We start from the raw sequence: 23,754 nt of genomic DNA on the forward strand, positions 1-23,754 counted from the left end.
TAAATGATATTAGTTTAATAGTATGTCAGTAATTTCTAATGCTGTGATGAAAAATTGGTCATATACCCCACCCATTAACCAAAGTTTTCATAAGCAAACAACTTACAGTAGCATTGGTACGGTAAACTTGTAATTTTAATAAATGCACCTAAAGGTAAACCAAAGAAAAACTTTATTTTCTAGTCAGAACAATGTCATCCATAAGCATGCCTGCGTAAACTCCATTAGTGGAGCAGCATATGATCCGACTAGACAAGTGAGAGTCTGGGCCCTTCTTCGCCTTTTTTAATGCATCCATAAAGCAAAGTAGCAGTAATTCTTAATGTCGATGCTGCTTCTGACATTGCCAACAAGTCTACACTGAATACAAAGGGGTGACATGATCTGATATGATTAGAAAGAACAGACTTCATAGCTGCTGATTACTGTACAACGATAACAATTAAATAGATTCTACAGCTTCAATGTGTGGGAGCAGCACAGCAGGTCATTTCACATTGGTGAACAGCTTGTGTGCAACCTGTAAAGAGGAAAACAGCACAATAAGTAGCTTTACTGGAAGGCAAAGAACGTTCAAATCTTTTCCTTTCCCTTTGTGTGCGACTTACACAATGGTCCCGTGCATGGAGGAAATCAAAGAGTTCTTCTGTGCAGTCCTCAGTGCTGGATCTGGAGCCGACCCTGGCTTCACAGAGCTCCAGACGCTCCTTGTTGTGCACACAGTGTTCAGTCTGCTCACACTTGGTTCGTATCACTTCTAGAGGGTCCTGAAGCGCATAAAGGATGGAATTGTGATATACTTACAAAATAAAGCCTTACATGACAATGAACGCTGGGGATGGGGATTTTAGAATCAAACTAGTGATTGAAGGGCTCAAGTTGTCATTACTTAAATCAAATGAACAATACCAAAAAAATAGATATGTTTGCTTTATTAAACTCAAAGTATGGAGAGGAAGAAATTTGCTAATTGACTAGCCCTTGAATAGGCTTTCGTTATAATATAATTATTACAACATTAGTTATCGCATCATTTTGTTTACTTTAATGCCACAGACAATTCAAATTAGAGTAAATTTATATTTTTTGAGCAATAAAAATCACAAGAAAACAAAGCTATGATAAAAATATACAGGATCAAAGAGAACAAAGTCTGCTTCTGAATGGCAGTGTAGTGGAAATGCAGGGTGGCAGAAAATTCTGAAGTACCGAAAAAGTACCTTGTAATGGTATTCAGGTGCTTTAAAGTGCTTCATCATTGTACAATACAGAACAAAGACATAATTAAGTCAACTGAGGTGGACTCGGTTTCTTCTTTGACTGATGAGACTTACAACCATGTCTTCCTCCTCTTCTTCCTCCTCTTCTTCTTCTTCTTCCTCGGCAGGTGCATCTTCCTCCTAGTCAGTGGCAAGTAACATCATTTGTGGTTAGTTTGATCTGCGCCATTTAAGCTTATTCAGAAACCGTAAATAAATAAAAAAAAAACATTATCAGCATGTTAAAAATCATCAAGAGAAAGTGTTTCTATTTCTGTCTGTTTTAATGTCTTATTGACTTTTCTCTGTAACACAAAGGGAAAATATTCGCTCTATAACTATAAAGCCAAAGTGTATATTTAAACTTTGAACTCGTGTACAATTTCTTTCACCGTTTCGGCAAATGGTTATATCATTTCATATTTCAATGTCTTTAAAAGGCTGGCCACAACTTGCAGGAAATACAGCTAAACAGTGTAGCATTGTTGGGTAACACGGCCCAACACCCACAGACATTTAAAAAAATCGTATACATAATCGTATATTGTTCAGTACCTCGTCGTCCGGATCCCCATAAGTGAGCATTTTCCTCTCAAAACCCATGATTACGTCGGTGAAATTTTGTGGAAAACACAGCGGAAAGAAGAGCTAGTATGTCGGTGTCCAGGTTTGAGGACGCGGGGTCGGTCACACGCCGGAAACTACGAGAATAGCTTGATGGCGTTTTTTATTGGTTAAGAGCTACTATTGGAAGTCAATATAGTCCAATCACATACAGAGTTTGTGTAAGCTCCGCCTATCTGAAAAATTCAAGTGCGGAACTTATGTTGTGAATATAGCAGAAAAGTCGGACCATAAAAAATGCCGCACAGCATCATGTCACTGTTCCTGGACGTCAACAGACTTTTGTTAAGAAAGGTTAAATACTTAAGGAGTCTAATGCCAAGACGAAACCGAGTGAAAGAGAAATGGGTAGGTTCTCAACCAAATGATTTATAAAGTAGCTGATGATGTTTGTTAATTGAAAAAATGTGTCTCGTTCAGTTAGAAGATCATTTTATTGCTAAAGTAAATTATTCATGTAGTTGAATATAATCATAGGTAATTGTTTAGGAACATATATAAATCGAGAGTAAAACTCATGGAATGGCTGAATAAGATAGGCTATGGGGACGTTTGAGCTTCCTTGTTTTCGGACAGGCTGCTACACGTCCCAAGCACCCTCCCACCCAGCTGGCCCTGCAACACTTCGATGCCACCTATGGTGCACAGCTGGGGCAGCTGTGGCCTTCAGTCCGAGTCGCACTGCTGACGGAGAGGAAGTATGGAGCTCTTCTCAATAATTTCTCACAAGATGCTGGCATTGCAGACCTCCAAGCCCAGGGATGCAGAGACTTCATCAGCGACAGAGATGGAGAGGGTAGGTAACTGGTCTGTAGGCCATTTTGTTGCTGCTCTGTAAGCCTTCAAGCGTGTCTCAGGTTCAAGGTTCAAAGGTCACCTCTGAGGAGCAGGAGCTGCCCACTGTTTTGTTACTCCCTAGGTCAAGACCTTTCCAATGATGTTTTCACTTTTGTTCTACACCAAAGTTTAATTTTCAAGGCCCTTTGAGGTGTACTTTCTCAGACCCTTTTTAAAAGGGAACGCCGGTATTTTTAAACCTAGACCTTATTTTTGGCATGAAATGCGTTTATCTACTCACCGAGAACAGTTTGGCGAAAGCCGGCGTCCTTCGGAAGATATTTAGAAAACTCGAGATCCATATAACGGAGTGAACAGGGCAAAGACATGCAGCCTCTAAATAAGGCATTATCTGTCTTTATTTCACCAATACTCTAAGAAGAATGAATGAATGAATGAACGAACGTGTGCTATAGCTCTGTTAGCTCATAGCTGCTGTTATGTGGCTACTTACAGCTATAGGAGAGCTAATGGAGGGATTTCTACACAGGCACTCTACTGGGACCACTTCATACGTTCGTTGAATTCATTCTTCTTAAAGTATTGGTGAAATGAAGACAGATAATACCTTATTTAGAGGCTGCATCGTCCCTGCCCTGTTCACTCCGTTATATGGATATACGCCGATCGCGAGTTATCTAAATAGCTTCCGATGGACGCCGACTTTGAAATTATTTTGGATGAAATAATCAAATAATCAAAAATCAAATAATTCAAACGTGTTTTAAGGGGTAGTTAGTGACCACGTGTTCAAAATATTGATGTCTGCTTAATACACTGTCAGACTTTGAAATTTGGACCAGTTTAGACCCTGTTTTCCCCATAATTTACAGTGAGTTTCATATATTTTCTAATGACCTAATATGGCCAATTATACCTACTGTATACCTTTCCCCAGGCTGACAGGATGGTCGTAGATGACCAAGACATCAGTTGTAGTTGTAGTTCAGTTGTAGTTCCAATACGTATCTGGATATATAGTTTTAATTTTTGCATACATAGCTTTACAAATGTTGTTTATTAGCGATGATGTGAAGATGATGAAGGGATTTACGTACACTTACAGTGTTTCTTAACATTTGGATCTTGCAGTAAATTCAGCCAGCCTGGGTCTCATTTTATTCGCTCCACTCTGTCCAAACTGTGTTAGTTTAGCTCAAAGCAGAACTGAGTGTGTGGTGTCTGTAGCTGTTTATTTGTTAGAGCACCTATTTAATGATCATTTGTATTCTCTTTTATCCCTGACCATTTTTATCTGTTTGATTTATTTGTCCATGTTTCCTTATTTATTGGTGAAATTAACTGCACTGATCTCCAAACGGTGGATGTGTGAAACACAATTTCCTTTTTATGTGACGCATGAGAATGACAAATAAAACCTATCTTTATTTTATTTGTTCATATATTAGCTGTCCGTGAATACATCCTCCTGTAAATATAATTATTCTCTCCATTCGCCTCGGCGCTCTGATTCGATGCAGAAGATGTCAGTGGGCATTGATCTTTCAGGTTGTTTATCCAAAACAAACTTATTTCTCCGCTGCCTGCGTGTATTTCCTTTATAGCGTGTTTCAGCAGCGAAGCCGGAACAAGAGCAAATTAAAACAAACTAACAAAAAAGCAGCCTATGGCGATTAACGTGACGTTTACGGAAGCTAGCAGCGTCCTTAGTAATCACCATAGTAACGTTCGAAACAAAAATAACCTCTACAGGTTAATAACTAACAAACTAAAGCTTGCATACATTCCCTGAAGGAAGATTGTAAAAATAAAAAGTACATTTTTCGCTATCAACAATGTATTATAATGTCGAAACTATTTTAAAATGTTTATTTTCCTTTGTGAATAAAAGGCACGTCCGTTACGACTTCAGGCTTTGCGCAGGCGCACTGGTCGCTCCTGTTGACGGATATTCGTAGGATTATGCACGAAAATGTGTGCATAACTTTTTTTAAAATTTATTTGTAAAGCATGTTTAAAGAAAACAGTTTATGAGAAAGGTTGAACAACTACACAAAGCAACAAAAGAATGTCAAACAATAATTAAAAGCCAATGAATAGAAGTAGGATCTCAAACGTGTTTTAAAAACATAAATATTTGTGGAGATTTTGGTGTGCAGAGGCAAATTGTTGCATAATCTAGGGGCAGCTGTTGCAAAGGCCTGGGGCCTCATGTACAAAGGGTGCGTACGCACAAAAAAGTGGCGTAAGAACTTTTTCACGTCAACGATCAGATGTATCAAGACCATCAAATGACCATGGAAATGTACGCACTTTATACAGCTGTTGATTCTTTGGCGACATTTAGAGGCGATGTTGGGAAACTGTTAGAATAAATAAATGTGAACACAATTTGTCCCTAGAATGAGTGATGTACACATTTGAGACACATGAACAATTAACACTGATGAACAATTAACACTGATGTGTCTGGAATTACAGTTGGAGTGGATATAAAAGCATGCAAAGTGTTGCAATGCATACTATTAAAAACAATGGCTGCTTTAGCGGTGTTGGAAGACATTGGAAATGGTGCAATTGGAAGAGAGCGTGTGTTCAGAGACAGAGAGGTACAACGCACGATTCAAACATTCAGTAACAGAATTGTTGTGAACAGACTAGCTGTCACTGTGCGATGGGTGGCTTCTTGGTGAGTAACTTTATTTGTGTAATTGTCCTAATATATACCATCCATTCCCTGTGATGTGCACTGAGCATTTGCTCCCCCAATTTCTATCCCGTCTTCACAGCATCATAATTGGTGGTTAAAGTTAGTAACTTGCTGCTTTTTGCTGGTTAAACTACAGCTTAAGATCTTTCTAATAAGCCCCTGATCGTCTCTGTGTGCAAATGTTAATAACCCTGTACGTAAAGTGTGAAATGTTTTAATCAGCCTCACTTTTTCCCCGGCGCACTTCTCCTCTGGTTACTGTATGAACACGTTTGTTGTGAGTTACACAAATACAGGTATTTACCTTGGGGGGTAATCAGAGGCACCCACACTCCCACACCCCTGAGAGAGCAGTGTCACCCATAGCTGTGCCGACTCTGTTCAAACAGCCCCCCCCCCCCCCGTTTTGGCCACACTTTGGCGGTGGGCAGCCAGTCTCCGCTTCACATCCACCTTAATATCGGATCACTTCTTCTTCACCTCTGCTTGTGTGAGCTTCTCAGACTCCACAGCATTAAAGGCCTCGCTCCCGCTCTCCCACCCACTGCTCTTACGTTTGCTGCTTATATCGTAGGACAGCGTGCCAAAGAGCACATTTTTGCGGGCCTCCACTTCAGAAAGTAGCACCTCCATCTCGCTTTCCTTGAAGTTCTTCTTTTTCCCGTCTTACTCATTCTTTTTTCTTTATTTTCTGATCCTACAGAGAGGAATCGCAGGTGCAGGGCTTAGCATATTTTGCATATTTAAGTAGGGGCGTGGCCAGGGAGGAGTCAGGTACTCCGACATGTGCGCTCAGTTCCACGTTGATTGGGATGTACAGACGAAATGTGCTTGGATTCATGCGTGCGCACACATTGATACATCCGGATATTTTTGTACGTTGGAGGGCATTTTGGTTTGAGCGTACGCCATGTTTCAGTAGGAAATCCACGCCTTTGTACATGAGGCCCCTGGTCTCCACTATTTTTTAGCCTACACCTAGGAACAGTTAAAAGCATCTGGTCTATGTGGAATGTAAATGACTAGGAGTTCACTGAGGTACCTTTAAAAACAAACAGTAAAATCTTAATCAATTCTAAAACGCACAGTTAGCCAGTTTATGAAAAAATTTAAATAAAAAAAAGCTAAAATAGGCCTTATGTGATTTCTTTTCCGTGAGACGACTTCTGTTTTTTGCTCATTTAAGTAGAGAAGGTTTAGAGCGATTCACGCCTTAACATTGTTCAAGCAGTCAAATAAAACCTTCAGAGGAGTACTGGTATCACGCTTCAGTGGCAGATATAACGTGTCATCTGAATAACTGAGTCCAGTGGAAGCATATATAATGAGAACAGCAAGGGGCCAAGAATGGACCCCTGTGGAACAGCACATGAGAGAGGAGCTTTTGGTGAAAAAGTGTTACCTCCCCTAACTGTACAAGCTTGGTTACTCGGATAAGATTTGAACCAGTTCAATGCAAGTCCTTTAATCCCAATTGTGTGCTCCAAACGAGAAATAAGCACTATGGTCTACATTTTCAGACTAGATTTCCAGATTCTGTGATAGATAAAAGGCCATTTTAACATTTTTAAAAGTGCTATTTTAAAGCTTTAAAACCTGAATTGAAAGACCTCTGTAAAATTATGTTGATCTAAAAAGGATTGGAGTTGAAGAGAAAAAGTTGTTACATCAGAAGCTTGGACATAAAAGGCAGTTTAGAAATTGGTCTAAAATTAGATGAAACTGTTGGGTCAATGTTTTGCTTTTTAAGAATAGGTTCAACCACAGCAGGCTTAAAGTCGACTGGGACCAACCTGGACAGCAGACTGCTATTAATAAATGACAATACATTTGTCCCCACAGCTAAGGAGGAATCCAGGGATGTTCCCACTGATGGAGACGTTGATGGTCCATCTCCCCTACATCTAAGCCCAAATATAAAGTGCTTTGTGTTTCCGAGAGGGGATGTCACACGATTCAAGCCTGCAAGGTGAGCAAAAGTCTGAAAACATTTCCATTACAAAGGATGTGGTCTAATCCTCATGTGTCTCTTGTTGACTGAAGACCAGACCAGTTTGGCCGGTTGGGTTACTACCTGATGGACGCAGCGTCTGTGTTGCCTTGTCTCGCATTGGATGTTCAAGAGGGTCATGCTGTGCTGGATCTCTGTGCTGCTCCAGGTGGCAAGACCCGGGCTTTACTTCAGACTCAGATGATCAGTAAGTAGACTGTTCTTGACAAAGTCTTTCTTGCTTACTCTGTCAGTGGCTTTTCTGTTAATTGTCCACTATGTTCTCTTTATGTCACAGGGATTTTGTGCATAAATGACTCGTCAGTGTCTCGAACTTTGCGTCTGAGAAAAGTCCTCCACAGCTACATTCCTAAGTTTTTGACAGATGAGAATCTGCATATCACCTCTTTTGATGGCACCAAATGGGGTGAGATTGAAAGTAACACTTTTGACAGAGTAAGTGATTGTCACACAACAATATTGAACCTTTTCAGAAAATTCACATTGGTGATAGCTGAGTAAACTAATTCAGACACTGCCGATTCTTGTCGTCTCTGAATTCAGGTCCTTGTTGATGTTCCCTGCACCACAGACAGACATTCACTCATGGAGGATGACAACAATTTATTCAGTAAGAACAGGACCGGTGAGAGGCGAATGCTGCCGAAGCTACAGTTGGAACTGCTGCTGTAAGTTTGGTGGGAACAGGGAAAAAATTGGCCACACCCACTCATGCATATGTTTTTCTTTATTTTGACTATTTTCTATGAAGTAACACATATAGAATTTAAGGATGTGCATTTCTGATGAAGGGCTGCACGATGGTGTGGTGGTTAGCATCATCACTTCGCAGCAAAAGGGTTCTTGGTTGGAATCCCAGCTGTGTGGAGTTTGCATGTTCTCCCTGTGTATGTGTTTGTTCTCTCCAGGTACTCTGGCTTCCTCCCACCATCCAGAAACATGCCTGTTAGGTTAATTGGTGGTCATGCAATCCAGAAATGTGTCATACATCATGATCTGAGGTCTCTTACCCGATGGGGAGGCTTCCAAAGGGAATGATTAGAACAGTCTCATGCTATTCTCATACACACCTTGCTTCGTTATGAGAACCACACACGCAGATCAGATACCATCCCTTCTTCTTTCCTGCATCTCACTTGTCTAATGTCTGTTCCTTGTGTTTCTTGGCTGAAACAGTTCTCTTCTTCTTATTGGTGTCCTTCTGGAAGTTTTTTTTGCAGCAGTTTGACCATGAAGGCTAAACTCTTCTCGTAACTCTAATCTGAGGTGCTGTTGATTAATGATTTCTGAGGCTGGTAACTCTAATGAACTTATTCTCTGCAGCAGAGGTGAGCCTTGGTCTTCGTGTTCAGGGACTGTCTTCATAAGAGTCAGTTTGGTGTAACTGCACTTGAAAACATATTCAGTGTTCTTGCAGTTTTCTTTGACTGACCTTCACATCTGAAGTCATTTTGTGTTTTTGATCTCTTTATTTAGATGAGCAGTTCTTGACATAATCGGTCAACTTTGCCTTGACATAACACAGCTTGTGAGTTCAAACACACTACAAGTTCAATAGTTGACTTTTGACAAGGCACATCTGTTGATGTAAAAGCATTCCGGGTAACTGCATTGTGAAGATGGTTGAGAGAATGTCAAGAGGGTAAAAAGCTGTCATCAAGGCTAAATGTGGCTGCTTTAAAAAAGACATGCAGCCTTTTTAAATACTTTTTTTTTCGTCTGCCAGGATTCCATTTCATCGTTTATAAGGTGTCATTATTATAGGTAATTCTGCGCATGAGCAGGTGTGTTCACAACTTTTGAGTGGTTATGTTCATGTGCTTCCATTTCTTAACAGAAATCAGTGAAGCATTTCTTTTCAGAGCTATTGCCGGGCACTGTAATTCAGATGTAATGGTTCTGAAACCAAAGTTTGTCTTTACTGCAGCGCTGGAATCCAAGCTGCTTGTCCTGGAGGGGAGATCCTTTACTCCACCTGCACCCTGTCTCTAAACCAGAACCTGGGTGTGGTTGAACAAGCTATATACTTAGCTCAAGAGAACCACGGCATCCACCTTCAGGTTAGTGGGACACTATCAACTAGTAATTGTAAATAGTAATGTAAGTTTGATTGAGAGAAAGATTTGGATTACCTGTTGATGAACACAGAAACTCAAATCGCACCAAATTTGGTCATTTTTGTTTCCCTTCCCTCTTTGTCCTGATCTTATCTGTACGCAGGTTGTCAGTCTGCGACCCCTCACGCAAATGTTTAGGAACACCTTTCACTTCACTCCTGACCTCCACCTGGGTGAAATGGTCATCCCACACTTGGCCGCTAACTTTGGACCCATTTACTTGTGCAAGCTGAGGAGGCTTACGTAAAGTGTGCTTTGGTGGATGTGTTAACCTAAAAGCTTTTTGGAAATAAACTCCTTTTAGACTCAGAATTTCCAGCTGATGGACCTGGACTTTTTCATAACTTTGGATCCACCCGACAGAGCTGAACTGCTGTGTGTTATGGAGCAGTTAGAATGCGTGTTTTTCATATGTAGTTTCATTTTTGCCCCATTGGTGTCCACAGTAACTAAGGAGGATATTATATTCAATGTCCACTAGAGGACACTAAGCATAAATGTACAAAGCTTGCAGGAACTCCAGAATGTGTGTTCTCCTGCACTGTGTCAGATGCTTGGAGATGATGTTTCAGGTTCACATTACTGAGACCCAGATTTCCATCAGAATTCCGTGCTCTTTTTAACTCTGCAGTGAAAATGGCTTTGGCTTGTTGCTTATTCATCAGGTTTGATTGTTTTGTCTAATAACATGATACGCTTCTATCTGAAAGGAGGAGATAATGAAAAGGCAGGTAATGACTTCTTTGACCATTTGGCTTCTCAGATCTGAATCTGTGCAACTTTTATTACTATAGCTGGATTGACTCCGTTTTACACTGACATCACTCAGAGGTGAAATGTTTCCTCTTATCACCCTAATGTGAGACAGAGGTGGCTCTTTTGCCATCACACCGCCGATGACCCTTTATGTTGTCCTGGTCAGGTAATGTACCATGGAAAAGGGGTGTGTTTATATATTTATTCATATATACATATATATATATATGTGTAGGTGTGTCTATTTGTTTGTGTGAAATGAATCCACTTCCCACTGTCATTAAGCTGCTCCAAGTGCTGGAGCCAAGCTCCATCCCCGTGCAGTGATGGTCGGCAGCCATGCGGCTCCCAGATGAACATTAAAGAGGCAGCAGAGACCTAAAATGGGACGACTCGCCCTGTTTTGCCCCTTCGCTTTTTTATTCCACAGATGAGTGCAGATAATTTTCTGTGCGATTGTGAGTGATTACTGTATTACTGTGGCAAAAGGGGGATGTATCAGGGAATGCAGAGGGAATTAATGACACATAAAAACTATTTTTGTATTGACTGCATTTGTCCCCAGGGCCTTGAATGCCTCTTCGCATATCTTGTGATTACCTAAACGTATTGTAAATATGTGTTTCCTATGGGCTCTTACATAAATTTACATGTTTTAACACTCAGGAGACGGCAGACTGTTAGAGATGAGTTACTCTCCATTCTGCCTGTCTATAGACTCGACTGGCTGCTTGCTTTATTATTGAATTAGCCAATGAAGCGCTGTGCATTTGTGTCCCTGTGTGTAAGCCTGTGTTAGGGCGACATGCTTTGTATTAGAAAGATGAATATTATGGATTTAACTCTACAACATTGCTTCTGTTGTGTTTTCAAATACAATTTAAATCTTTCTAATAAACATGCAAAACACTTTAATAGTCTCATGTTTTTTCCAAGCTACACATTCTTCTTGAACTCCAGAGAAAAATCTAGCTCCCAGAGTGGGTTGGTAAATAGTTTAATGATAATAATAAGTCATATATAAGTCATTTAAGGTGATCAGTAAGGTATCAGTTTAGTTATTGTCTGTGTACTTTAAGCAGTGCTGTTGTGGTGCCTTCAACCTGAAGGTGAAGATCCCAACTGGCAGTGTGACAGTAGGGAAGAAGATGACCATATTTTGTGATGAAAAAATAAATAATACAGGCGACATCTCTCGTGTTCGATGTAAAATTCCATTTTGTGTGTGTGTCCCATCTCTCCAGACAACAGCTACTCCTGCTTTTACTTTTCACTTATGACATTAATTTCTGTTCACAAGCATCTTACAGTCTGTTTCAGTCTAGTAAAAAAAAGTAGTGTATAAAGCTATTTGTTTTATTGACATTTGAGTGGATAAAAAGTGAAAAAGCTGGCATTTTCCATTTCCCTTGTTTTTTTTTTATTTTAGTTCTTTTTGTAATTTTTGAATGATTTTTCAAGACATTTTTACTGACTTAATAGTGTCGTTTTGGGACATATTGGATGTCAGACTGTACTTAAGAGGTCCAACTACATTCTGTCAAGGTTGTACATGGACTTCTTCTGTTTTTCATGCCTCTATGCTGGAGGCAGCAGTGGCAGGAGGAGATTCTTAGTCTTTTCTGGTAGCCCATCCTTTTCTTATGAACTCAGGAGTAAGGTCAGGTGCTCACCTTTGAAGTGACTGTATTCTGTGCTGTCAGGTTGAAGAAACGTGACACCTTTTAGAACTTGTAGCCTCTTTACAACGACATCTACATTCAGTCTGAACCACTGTCTCTTGTCATTGTTCCATCTGTACATTTGGTTTATTTGCCAAATATAAATACACTTTAATGAAATTCATAGGTAAATTTCTACATAGACTGTCTAAACTTAAATTATATACAAAACTGAACAGACCTGACTTTAAACTGCAACTTGTGTGGGGCTGCAAGTTTTTAACTAATCCTTTTTCAACAGGGGATAGGCTCCAGCCCACCCGCTACCCGATTAACGGATCGACGGTATAGAAATGGATGGATTTTTCAACAGTAAGGTTGATGTAATGATACATGATATAATTCTCTCTACCATGGTTTTATTTAAACAGTTGCACTGTGAACTGTTGGAAGTTGCAAAACCAGTGTCGTGTTTTTAAAAAAAATCAATTAATCATTTGAAATATTGTTGAAAGCAATTTTCTGGTTCTTTAGCTCGGTAAAACTACTGTATTACTATGATCAAAATGTACCTTAGTGAGTGCAACCCCTATTCCAAAAAGGTTGGCATGCTGTGCAAAATGTAAATAAAAACAGAATGCAGTTAACTGGAAATCTCATAAACCAATATTTTATTCACAACTGAACAATGAAAACAAAACAAAATGTTTAATATGTGACTTTTTACTACTTTATGAAAAATGTCAGTTCATTTTAAATTTGATGACAGCACATTTGCAAATTTTGTTTTGAAAGTATTTGCAATTTTACATTGAGGAGCAAAATTCTGACAGTGCTCCAAAATTCAGTTCAATTCAATTTTATTTATATAGCGCCAGATTACAACAATTGTCATCTCAAGGCACTTAAGTAATATAGTCCAATTCAAGCCAATTGGAATTCAATTAATTGTAATCATAATCCAATTAATTCATATAGAGCCAATTAAAAAAATGAATATCCTAGCTAAGGAAACCAACAGATTGCACGTACGGTGCAATCTGTGTTGGCATATTCTTTTGCAGATTTCTGAACTTCTGCCCATCTCTACTTCTGAGAGATTCTGCCTCTCTAAGGAGCTATTTTCTTAACCTATCAACCTAATTAGTTGTTAAATGTACCTGTGGTTGTTCACGTTTAGTACTACTTCATTTTTCAGCCTTTTATTGCCCCTGTCCTATCCGTTTGAGATGTGTTGCTGCCATCAAAGTCAAGATGAGCAACTATTTTTCATGAAATGGTAAAATGTCTCACTGTCAACATTTGGTTTGTTTTCTATGTTCTGTTGTAAATAAAATATTGGTTTATGAGATTTGTAAATCATTACGTTCTGATTTTATTTTAATCTTTTTCGGAATTTTGGTTATAGAACTAAAAGCAGAATTGTGATGATGCAACTTGAGTGCATTAGTGTGCAGGGTGCAGTTTAGTGCTGTAGGTGACACTGGTTTTAATTTCTTTACATTCAGATGAGTAGTTTGGTTGTTTGCTTCTCAACCAAAGTGTTGGCTCCTTCCAAAGGGTTTAAAAGACAAAAAAATGAAGCTCTTCTACACAATTCTTTTCAATCTTTTCTCCAGTTTTGTTGTTTTTATATCAAACAGGGAAATTACAGTTTAATTGAACAGGCCCATCAACATTATTATCATAAAACATGACAAGATACATCGAATTATTCATTGATTATTTTTTTAGGGATCACAAACCCAAAATGTTAACATCACTTGTCAGATATCTCTGTGGCATGTTGTCAAAGAGAAGAGTAAAGCTGTTTGAAACTGCCATGCTAATAATAAATTACCTCAAAGTTGCATTATTGTATAATGCTTGAGTAAATTTTTAACAAGATGATTAGTCTTGATTTGTTAGATATTTTATTTGAATAACTCATTCCTCTAAAGACAGAAAATCTATCCTTTACCTCGATAGCATGATAGACGTTTCACCTACTCTGAAATGCATGAATTACAGTGTCCCTGGTATGATTTTAGGGAGATTATTATGATGCGACAATAGACATTCTCACAACATTCTAGTTGTCAGTAGCTTGAAATGCATCATTAAGTTTGCCGTTCTAAATAAGTTCAAATGGATTTCATAAACCGGAATCTTTTTAAATGTGTGATCTCAGCATTTGCTGACAGATTTCATACTGAGAGCACTTGTTCAGTTTGGAAATGCAACCTTAGGTTTAGGCTGCAGCCAGATTAAGAAAAGAGAGAATGGGGGTTTTCTTCTCTCTAAGAAGATTACCCGGGGCGGGGCGAGATGGCAGTCAGGGTGTTTAAGAGAAAAAAGACAAGAGGAGAATTGAAGATGAAGTGGAACTAAAGGAGGGTGGCCCTGGATACACAGTTTAGCTACCTGTTGTCTTCCTCTTGATGACACTCTTTCTATAAAACCAACTTAGCTCTTTTTAGTTTATTAGAAGGTATAGGACAAGGATTGCTGCCATATTTATATTTTTGGACACCTTTCTACCATAAAGTTTGAATTGATTTTATTCCATCTTTGTGTGATTTAAAGCTTTTGTTGTTTTTTTTAATCTATGTGCAGCTGTAAGCCTGATTGTACTTCCCTCTCTGTTAAGTTCTTGCTGGTTGTTTCCAGGAGGGCTTTGATGTGTATCTGTGCAATGCACTATTAGAAGGATTTCCCCGGGCCTGACAGCTCAGAGAATATGCTGCGAAATGGCAGTGCCACTGGGCTAAAAGAATGCTGGAAACAGGATTAGGATCATATTCTGGCAGACCCTGTCACCTCCTCAATGGGCCGAGGTTTCTACTGCTGGCACTTTTCATTCTTGTCGTGGTTAAAACCTTTAAGAGAACCATGGAGAGGAGGGAGAAAAAGCACTGATTGAATGGTACACTGTGATTTTTTTTGTGGGGGTCTGAGGTGATCTGAGGGGCTGTGTGAGTGTGTAACTGAGAGTGAAAACAAGAGATGCAGCAAAAGCAGTGCACCTGTGTTAGTCATGTACACAAAGATGTTGCCTGAAAATGTATAAAACAACCAGTGAATTCAGTAGTTAAAGTAGATTTTGTGTATATTACATACATACCGTGTGCAAGTTAAAGTATCATCAGAATACAAACCGGTTCAGACCCCTACTTTTTTGGGGGAAGGATTTTTTCAGAGCCCACAGCAACCCAGAAAAACTAATGTGTTCACTGGCTTAAAGCAAAGTAGATGGAGATCCATGTGTGTGCAAACAAATAGTGTTAGTGGTGAATATACAGCCCTGAGTGTTAGAAATGGAAGCACCTGATCCAGCATCAGGGGCTCAACACACTTGACCCTGCAGCAGCACAATCAAGCAATCCCTGTTCAACCCCCAGGGTGTGTGTGAGTGTGTGTTTGGGGGATGGGTGTTAAGAAAAGAGAGAACATTTGGAACAGGAGTATTGTTGTTGGAGCCCCATGGGAAAAAATTTCTTCCATGTACCTGCACAGATTCCTCCTCTGGATAACAAGGACATACTCTTCAAATATATACCCACACCACAGTCCTATCAGTCACACAATCAGGATGCCCTTGGTTGAGGACACACACACACACACACATTTGTGGTGTAATAAAACACAACAAGGTTAGGGTGAGATGTTACACCCATATTAACACTGCTAATCTGGTGAGATCATTATCTTATTCTATCCGATTTTTGGAAAGCGGTCATTCGTAACAGTCAAAGAAATTGCCCAGCGCAGCAGCGGCGGCACATTAGTCATTTACACACACGCTGAGGGAAAAATATAGGCTCAAGGCTAATTCAATTAACAGCACAACAATGTCTCACAGCCAGAGTAATGCACTTACAATACATGTAAAGTTTACTGTGGGAAGAGCAAGGGCACTTTTTCAGAGGATGTGAAATGCCCAGATTCTGGGTGCATGTGTGTGTGTGAAAATGTGAGCTGGGGTGGGTGGGGGTCCGTACGTTTTGACAAACCATGCTGTTAAAGATATAATAGCAGCATAATCACCGCCCCAGGCTATCATTCTTCAGGATAATGGCCTGCTTATTCATTGGGGATGCCCAACGTCTCCAAGCTTTGTATTTTTCAGATATTTCTTCTTTTTTTCCTTTCTCTTTTGCTGCCGCACTCGGTCTTTTTTGCAAATTCTCATCTTAATTTTTTGTCAAATTTGACCTCCTCACCGTGCCTTCATCTTCTTGATGGTTTTTCTTCACTTTTCTTTTTTTCAACTCAACGTTTACTTTGTTCCACTTCTGAGACGGAACAAAAGCTAAACGGTCATGTTAAATGCATATCTTGCTATGACTTTTTACATTTAGAAAGTTGGACTTTAGCACAAGCTATTTAAAGATTGCTGTTTCGCAGAGTCTGGCACACCCTCTTTGTCAGGGTGCAGTAACAACCACCCCACACTGTGTAAATACCCAGCACAAATGACAGGAGCCTTCATTATAAAGCTCTTCAAGCAATGTTTTTATTTGCAGATACAACACTAGTTCAAATCTACATTGAGAGAGCAAAGGAAACAACAGTCACTCCGTTCTCCACCATTATAAATCTTTTCTTCACTGAACCGAGTAGTTTGACAGAAACAGTCAGAGGAACAGCATCAGAAACAACAACAGAACTCAAACAGTCAAGACAGAGTTACACAGAGGAATTATTTACTGAATTCTATTCACTTTTTAGATTGAATTGATTACAAAATAAGGAAGGTGTTAGTTTTCCAGAAAGTCTCGTTTCTTCAGTTGCTTCATTTAATTCTAGGAGTAAAGGTGTGAACACTTTCAAAAGAAATTCAACCAGAAGCGGCACACAGACAGCCAAGAGAGAAGGGTAGACAGGGCTGCCAGTGAGCCGAGCAAATACAATCTGACAATGTGGCAGCTAAAGGAATCTCTTGAGCTCATTATCAATTATACAACAAAACTTTACAGTTACCTTACCAGTAAACATTGATAGATAGATTTTTTTTGTACATTATATTTTATGACAATGTGCTTTTTTCATTTGAAGACGTGATCTTCCAGAACATATTAACAGAAAACAGAGATTTGTATGATTCTCTTCATCAAGTGCTTACAGTCTGTGAGACTTTCAATGCAAAACAGCATGTTTCCTCAAACAGAATTAAGGTGGGAACGACCGTTGAGAAGACGTGAGGGAAGACTACGTTTATCACCTTCTCACAGAAAACCACGACAAAGGGACGTCTGTCATGTGGCAGCCTGAAACTCTTGTTTTGGTGTACAGGCCTTTTGAATTTAGAAAGGCTCTTTTTAAATGATATGCATGTTCATAACTGCTTTTGCCCCAGCTCCCTCAGCCCTGGGCCAAATGTAATTAAGAGCTTTTAAAATTTAGTCACTGAAATCATTTTCTCATTATCAAGCCAGCCACTGCAGAAAGCAGCATATCATTGGCCATTTAACTGGTAAATGAGTCCCTTTTAATTATGTAGCTGAGGACAACATGACTTGGTCTGTTTTCATTAACGGGCTCTTATGTAGTACACGCCACATCCGTAACCACATCGCTTAATTGAAAAGTCTCTTTACTGCAAGAGTGATTTGTGATTCCCACCAAAGTGCCTCATTTATTCACATTATTCTTGTAAACATTATTTGCATTGTCATTTAGACCGAGTGCATTCATAATCAGCAGTTCACATCATTTTAAGTAGTTTTTTCTCATGTTTTCTCAATGTTTACAGGATCCAGGATTCCATCTCCAGCTGGAGAGTTCCCCTTACGACCACGACAGTCGCTTCAACCGTTGCACCTCAGTCCAGCAAAGTTCAGTATTGCATATGTAAGGGAATCTAGGAGGAACTAAATGACTCAGTGGTTAAACAGAGATCTGTAGGTCCAAATCATTTTGACAGGATTTATTATTGGACATGTGTGTATGTCCTTTTCCCATCTAGTCGAGCAGAGCTGTGTAAATGGTTACTAAAGAGTTATAGTCACAGAGACATGCAGTGGGATGCGTATGTGATGGCTGAGGCTCTGCCTACTTTACACCCGCCTCCATACAACTGTAATCTCAGTTAGACAGTGCGTCCAGTCCCAGAGAGGCAGCGTGCTGTTTGGCCCTTAGACGCAGGTTCTCGATGCTGGTGGTCTTGCTGTTGTGGCTAGTGAGGCCGCCTGCAGCTGACGCCTGCAGCAGCGGGCTGTTCCACACCTGCTGAGCGTGATGGGACAGAGACTGATAGTAAGACTGGCAGGGCAGGGAGCCCAGTGGTGCCGGGGGCATGTTAACATTCATTCCCAGGTAGGGGAGTGAAGATGGGGTAGCAAGGTCAAAAGCTGGGTAGTGCACCAGGTTGTTGGTGGCAGCCATGTGCTGGCGGAACTGCTCCTGCAGACGAAACAGGCTGAGAGGAGAGGAAGAGTAAGAGTTGCTCTGAGAGAGAGGACCGCTGTTAGCCAGGGGGCCACTGCTGGAGGAGGAGGGCGTCACTGATGGGGAGACCAAGGAAGAATCTGTACAAAAGAAATCTCATCAGTACTCACATTTATCAGTCAGCTGCTAACTGAATAACGTTCTTATTGGACTTCTTAGTAAGATTCACGTATCCTGTGTTCTGACCTGGTTTAGGGCTGAGTCTTTTGCAAGCTGGAGAAGCGTCCCCAGGTGTCAGCGCCCTCTCACACTTCATCTCCTCTGTCTGAGGTTTACACTCGTCCTCCTTATCTGTGGCATTATCCTCTGTTGCCGACTCGCTGCCTGAATGTTCTGCTGAGGTAACATTCAGCTCCATGTCCAGAGGTACAGGACGAACCACAGCACTCTCTGTCTCCAAGGAGGATGAGGACGAGGACGATGAAGGAGGGAGCTGAGCATCTGGAAGGATGGTGGTTGAGGGAGGCGCGTCCTCCTTCTCGCTTCCTCCTTCCCCTGTCACCTCCTTCTGCTTCTGGAGCTGCTCCTTCTGGAGGCTGCGCTGCTTCTTACGGAATTTTGCTCTGCGGTTTTTGAACCAAACCTGATGGCGAGCAGAAGATTTAGATGAAGAGCAAGAACAAAATGTAGTTGATTTCAGTGGAAAGTGTTGTACATATCTTAAGTACAGCACTATAAAACGATAAAGCTCATGTAAAGCAACTAAGGACAGAATTAAGGTTTTACTTCATATTTGTTATCTTGAGTAAAAAAATTCCCAGTTTGTAATCTCAGTTTTATGAACAGAAATAAGAATACACGGAATAAGAATATTGTTCACGGCTCCCTCCTTGGACGCGCCTACCTGCACTCGGGCCTCGGGCAGGTTCGTGCACATGGCGAGTCGTTCCCTCATGACGACATCCGGGTAGTGCGTCTTCTGGAAAGTCTTCTCCAGAGCTTCCAGCTGCTGAGCGGTGAAAGCCGTGCGGCTCCGGCGCTGCTTGCGGTGCTGAGAGCCGTAGCGAGCTTCCAGGATGATGTCTTGAAATGCGCAGCCGTTGGAAAAGAAAACGCACGGCAAGTTTTATTTTACTGGGAGTGGAGGAGTTCAGCCTGCTTATATGAATGTGTTACATGAATGACAAAACCATTAAACGTAGGTTACGTTGTAATATTTGACCCTGTCCGGAAAGGTTTTAGCTTTCTTAATTGTATTCACATACTGACAGAAGTTAGCAGCTAACATCAAGCCGCTGGAAGCCTTACATTTCTCCTCAAGCCTGTGACACAGAGACGCAACACTGGCTGTCTGTATAAAGCATGAAAGCAAGCACTCAATTACCTGCTAGTCTCTCGGCCAGAGTGAGCGCGTGCACTGAGGGCCGGTAGTCGGGCGCGTGCTGCGCCTGTTGAGCGGCCTGCTGGTGCAGGTTGTACATGGCGCTGAGGGAGTTCATGGCATGCAGAGAGTAGCCGTTCACCCCGTAGTGCTGCATGGTGAGAGGTCGCTACCTGCGGGGAGCAGAGGAGCAGGGCTGTGCGTTTCACAAGGTGTTTCACTCACACATTTGGATACGCTGTGACTAAGCAAGCCCAAACCTTCAAAACATCTGGCAGCTCTAGTGACGGGCCTTGAAATCACACGCGCGTTTTATTTCTAAATGACAGCAGGCCAACAAGCTCAAGGGACCAACAGATTTTAATGTGCGCACTTAGACTAAAGTGTTATCCATTAACATCCAATTATCTCTCTGTTCAATCCATTAATTATACAGAGGACTTTCAATTGGGGCTAATTATCACTCGTTGCCGTAATGAACCGTGACGGATGCCTTATTCATGAATTTATTCACCTCGTTTCTGTGCTCTCGAAAAACCTAAATCCCCATTGAAAGTGTTGCTTTGACAGATCAGGGCGTTGATGAAATGTGTTGGAAAATGATATTAGCTGATTTCAATTCGGCGGGATTATTTTTATGATAACTTTCTGAGCGCATTTATCTGATTATGTGAACTCGCCGTTCATTAGAGGTCATTTTCTGTTATTCCTAATAAATCTATAGACTCAAATAATTGCAACCTGACACAAAAAGATGACTTTCTTTACGGAAAATATCCGGTCTTTTACAATATCACCATTTCCTGTTCTGCACTTCTTCTTCCGAGATTTTCATAGATGAAACGCTGGAGGTCATGATTAGATATGTATTAGTAGGCTGACAGGAGGAGATATCTCCGAGGTCCAAACAGTTATTATAACTATTACAAAGAGACCAGAGGGAGAAGATATAAATCTTTGTGCTGTATGACAGGCGTGTGTCCTGGGAACACTGGAAGCTTTTCCACTTCCACAGAAAATTCACACAGGTCTGATGTTACCTTTTAGTGTTAGATTAAAAGCCTTTACTAAATATAGAAATGCTGCTTCATTTGATTTCTTCTTGTCGTGTGACCCATGATGAATTTTAGCAAATTAATAATAGAAAATCAGGGCTTGTTGATCTATATTTTGATCAGTAATTCGGCCTATATTTGTCTTACACGATTCAGACTTTTACTCTTTCTCTCATTTTATTGCTATAATAATAATAATAATAATAATAATAATAATAATAATAATAATAATAATAATAATAATAATAATAATAATAATAAACATAATAGTTTCTTGGAAGTCATTAGAAGTTATTTTAATTTCTGTTATTTTAGTTGCGGCTCACAGGCCAATGGATGCGTGTGTGTGCGCGTGTGTGTGCGCGTGATGCCCGCAGTGCCCATTCCCAGCCTATTAAGTGTCTGAGGCGGCTGATGAATGTGATCAGAGGGCAGTGGGGAATAGTTTAATTCGCGGGGACAGAAGGTGCTTCGCTAAACATTTACTTTACTCCCCTAAGTATTTGAGTTGAATGGCTCCCCCCCTCCTTTCCACCCCTCAACCCTCCCTTTTCCCTCTCTGGCGGCCTCTTATCCCGCCGCCCTGGGGCAACGTTTTGGCTGAGATGTATGGCTTCTCCGCGGGTAGAAATATGCATGTTGATCCCCATTTGGCTCCCCGTCTAATGGAAGTGCAAATAGGTTTCGACTAGGAGGCCCTCCATTTATCATCAACGCTGACACGGACGGACGTACAGTGGGACTGGCTGGTTGGTCCAGGCGTTGGATATCCCGCGTGTGCACGTGCTTGCACCCTGCGCTTTTTCTGTCTTACTCTGAATTGAAAGGCGCTGATTTCTCAGCATTTGAGATGAAAACAACCTGATGTGGTCCTATGTGTGGATGAAACCCGCCGACCTCTTTGATTTTAATCTTTTTTTCTTCTTAACCATACAGCTACTCTCAGGTGAATATTTCAGTTCAGAATGTTTAAGCTCATCGTTGCGTGTCCTCCTGTCCGAATCGAACAGCTCCGGACTGTTGGTTGGTTTTCATTCATAAGCTTCTCCGCGCTCCAGGCACTGAGCCCTGATGGCCGCCCCTCTCAACGCTTCCATTACCAAACCATCATTATATGAATTGGCATGTACAGTGCAACTGTTTGATCCGACTAAATTAGGAAAGATGTCATTTGAGAAGAGCCCTCAGGTGACAATCTGCCCTTTGCTTTGTCACACAGTGCAAACTGTCAGACATGTTTGATTTTACTCCGAGCTGCACGATTTCTGAGCTGTTACCATGAATGATATAGTTCTGCAGAGGCCGCATTAAATGTAAAGCTCTTTTATTCACTGTCAGGCGCGTCAAATAATTGTAGATCAGTTCAGTGTTTTACAACCGAACAAATGATCATTCAAAATAATTGACAAAAAAAAAAAAACGAATAAATTTGGCATTCTCATAGGTCTGTTAGACAGAATGTTACTGAAAAGAAGAGGAAATTAATCCCTGATGTTTTGGGTATGTCAGTTTTGGACATTTAAGGAGAAAAAACAGATCACATTTAGAGTTTTTTATTTAAGTTAAATTAAATATTAGTTTACCGTTTTTTATTACAACAACGGGTTGTTTTTAAAGACTTACAAAATGTTCTAAAAATGGAAAATTAAACCGAGGAACAGCCTTCCTCTTCTGATCTACCTTACATCAGCTAAAAGTTTCTACTTTACAAACAAACTGCAGTCTGCGCGTGCAGCTTTCATTACAAACTCATACAATTAGTTTACATGTGTTGAACAATAAAGCATTTCAGAACATGTTTGAAAACAGTAACTTTTTAGTCTTTTTACCTCTTGTGTGGTCCTATTTTCTGTCACGTCCAACGCGAACAACGGAGTCCAGGCTGCTCTACTTGCTCCGGCTCCGGCTTTCACCTTAGCGCTCCCCGCTGCTCTGGTGGCTTCTTAGCGGCCGATTTTCCGTCCCTTTGTCCGTCAGCAGGGTAACAAGTCAGGGCAGAGTAAAAGTCATCCAGTCTGTTGCTTCACTTCGAGTCCGCTCGCGCTTCTTCTGCTCCTGTCACTTCTCCGCGTCTCGCGCAGAAGTGGGAAGCCGCCATCTGCTGGTGCGCGAGAACTCTGCGGAGGGAATTTAAGGAGAGCTTCGCGGGGGTCGTCCGGCCTCTCTATTGGCTGTCCGTGCTGTCAGTTAAGTAAATCAACTTGATCGGTAATGACGTCTGGAGTTATTTTCAAATGTGAGCCATTTTACCACACTTTATTAGTTCTGAGCCCACATATCTGTGAAAGGTTTGTTTCCCTCATAAACAACGTTCAGCTTTTGAACTGCTCCATTTAGGATTTAGTTAAACTTGTATTAGCTACATTCATTTGCTTTGCTACTTTACATGAATCTAATTTCTCATGTAATTTGAACGGCTAACCAGGCTAAAACTTTGAATGTTCACAGTTTGTTTGTAGTAATTATGCTGTGATGAATATTCAGTCTTAAACATTTGTTTCTCAAATCTGTCGCCTGCATTTGAATCTGAGTCTTTGCTCTGTTTTAGCGGAGAACAGAAACCACCTTACAGTTTGTTGGCGTTCTCTGCGCCGCCGGAGGAAGACTTTAGATGGCCAGCAGATGCCAGGGTGCTGCCTTCAGCCTCTCTCCCGGCCTGGAAGGATTTTGGATGGGATAGGGATGACAAGACGCCATCTCAGCCTCCAAAAACCCCTGTCTTGAAATGACTGCGGGTAAGAGGATTAGGGCAATAATGCCCTTCTCTTCTTGAAGGGTTTTTAGAGAAGATTTCTTCTCCCGGAGCAAAACCGTTTAGGTAGGGAATTAAGGGCAGCGCAGTAGCCTTTAAATGTAAATCTGGCATATTTTTAAGATGCTTGGCCCGTAACGTAGTTTTGTTTGTGACCATCTTCTCCAGTCTGTAACGAATCCGAACAGCAAACACAATGTGTAAAGGACTGAAGAATATTAACAGTGCTGCTTTTTGACACAAGCAGGTTTGGGACATTAG

At 40.8% G+C, this 23,754-nt stretch overlaps 3 protein-coding genes across 3 annotated transcripts; 1 reads left to right on the forward strand and 2 right to left on the reverse strand.

The window, feature by feature from the left end:
* On the reverse strand, positions 1 to 1,968 carry LOC140268313 (cytochrome b-c1 complex subunit 6, mitochondrial-like). The gene is made up of 4 exons (XM_072363114.1): positions 1,815 to 1,968; positions 1,335 to 1,400; positions 609 to 767; positions 1 to 520 (listed from the first exon to the last, which is right to left on the reverse strand). The coding sequence occupies exons 1-4, from the start codon at positions 1,860 to 1,862 to the stop codon at positions 488 to 490; spliced, it is 306 nt and encodes a 101-aa protein (XP_072219215.1). The 5' UTR covers positions 1,863 to 1,968; the 3' UTR covers positions 1 to 487.
* A 125-nt stretch (positions 1,969 to 2,093) lies between these two features.
* On the forward strand, positions 2,094 to 11,190 carry nsun4 (NOP2/Sun RNA methyltransferase 4). The gene is made up of 8 exons (XM_072363111.1): positions 2,094 to 2,231; positions 2,460 to 2,679; positions 7,234 to 7,360; positions 7,435 to 7,589; positions 7,680 to 7,837; positions 7,946 to 8,070; positions 9,330 to 9,462; positions 9,623 to 11,190. The coding sequence occupies exons 1-8, from the start codon at positions 2,121 to 2,123 to the stop codon at positions 9,764 to 9,766; spliced, it is 1,173 nt and encodes a 390-aa protein (XP_072219212.1). The 5' UTR covers positions 2,094 to 2,120; the 3' UTR covers positions 9,767 to 11,190.
* Positions 11,191 to 16,453: 5,263 nt separating this feature from the next.
* On the reverse strand, positions 16,454 to 22,829 carry dmbx1a (diencephalon/mesencephalon homeobox 1a). Its single transcript, XM_072363838.1, has 5 exons — positions 22,571 to 22,829; positions 19,692 to 19,859; positions 19,210 to 19,405; positions 18,552 to 18,948; positions 16,454 to 18,445 (listed from the first exon to the last, which is right to left on the reverse strand). Exons 2-5 carry the CDS (start codon positions 19,841 to 19,843, stop codon positions 18,003 to 18,005), a joined length of 1,188 nt encoding a protein of 395 aa, XP_072219939.1. The 5' UTR covers positions 19,844 to 19,859; positions 22,571 to 22,829; the 3' UTR covers positions 16,454 to 18,002.
* Between the last annotated feature and the right edge of the window lie 925 nt (positions 22,830 to 23,754).

The sequence above is a fragment of the Leuresthes tenuis genome, unplaced genomic scaffold, assembly GCF_036924035.1.
Source record: "Leuresthes tenuis unplaced genomic scaffold, fLeuTen1.0.hap1 SCAF_14, whole genome shotgun sequence".
Lineage (NCBI taxonomy): Eukaryota > Metazoa > Chordata > Actinopteri > Atheriniformes > Atherinopsidae > Leuresthes > Leuresthes tenuis.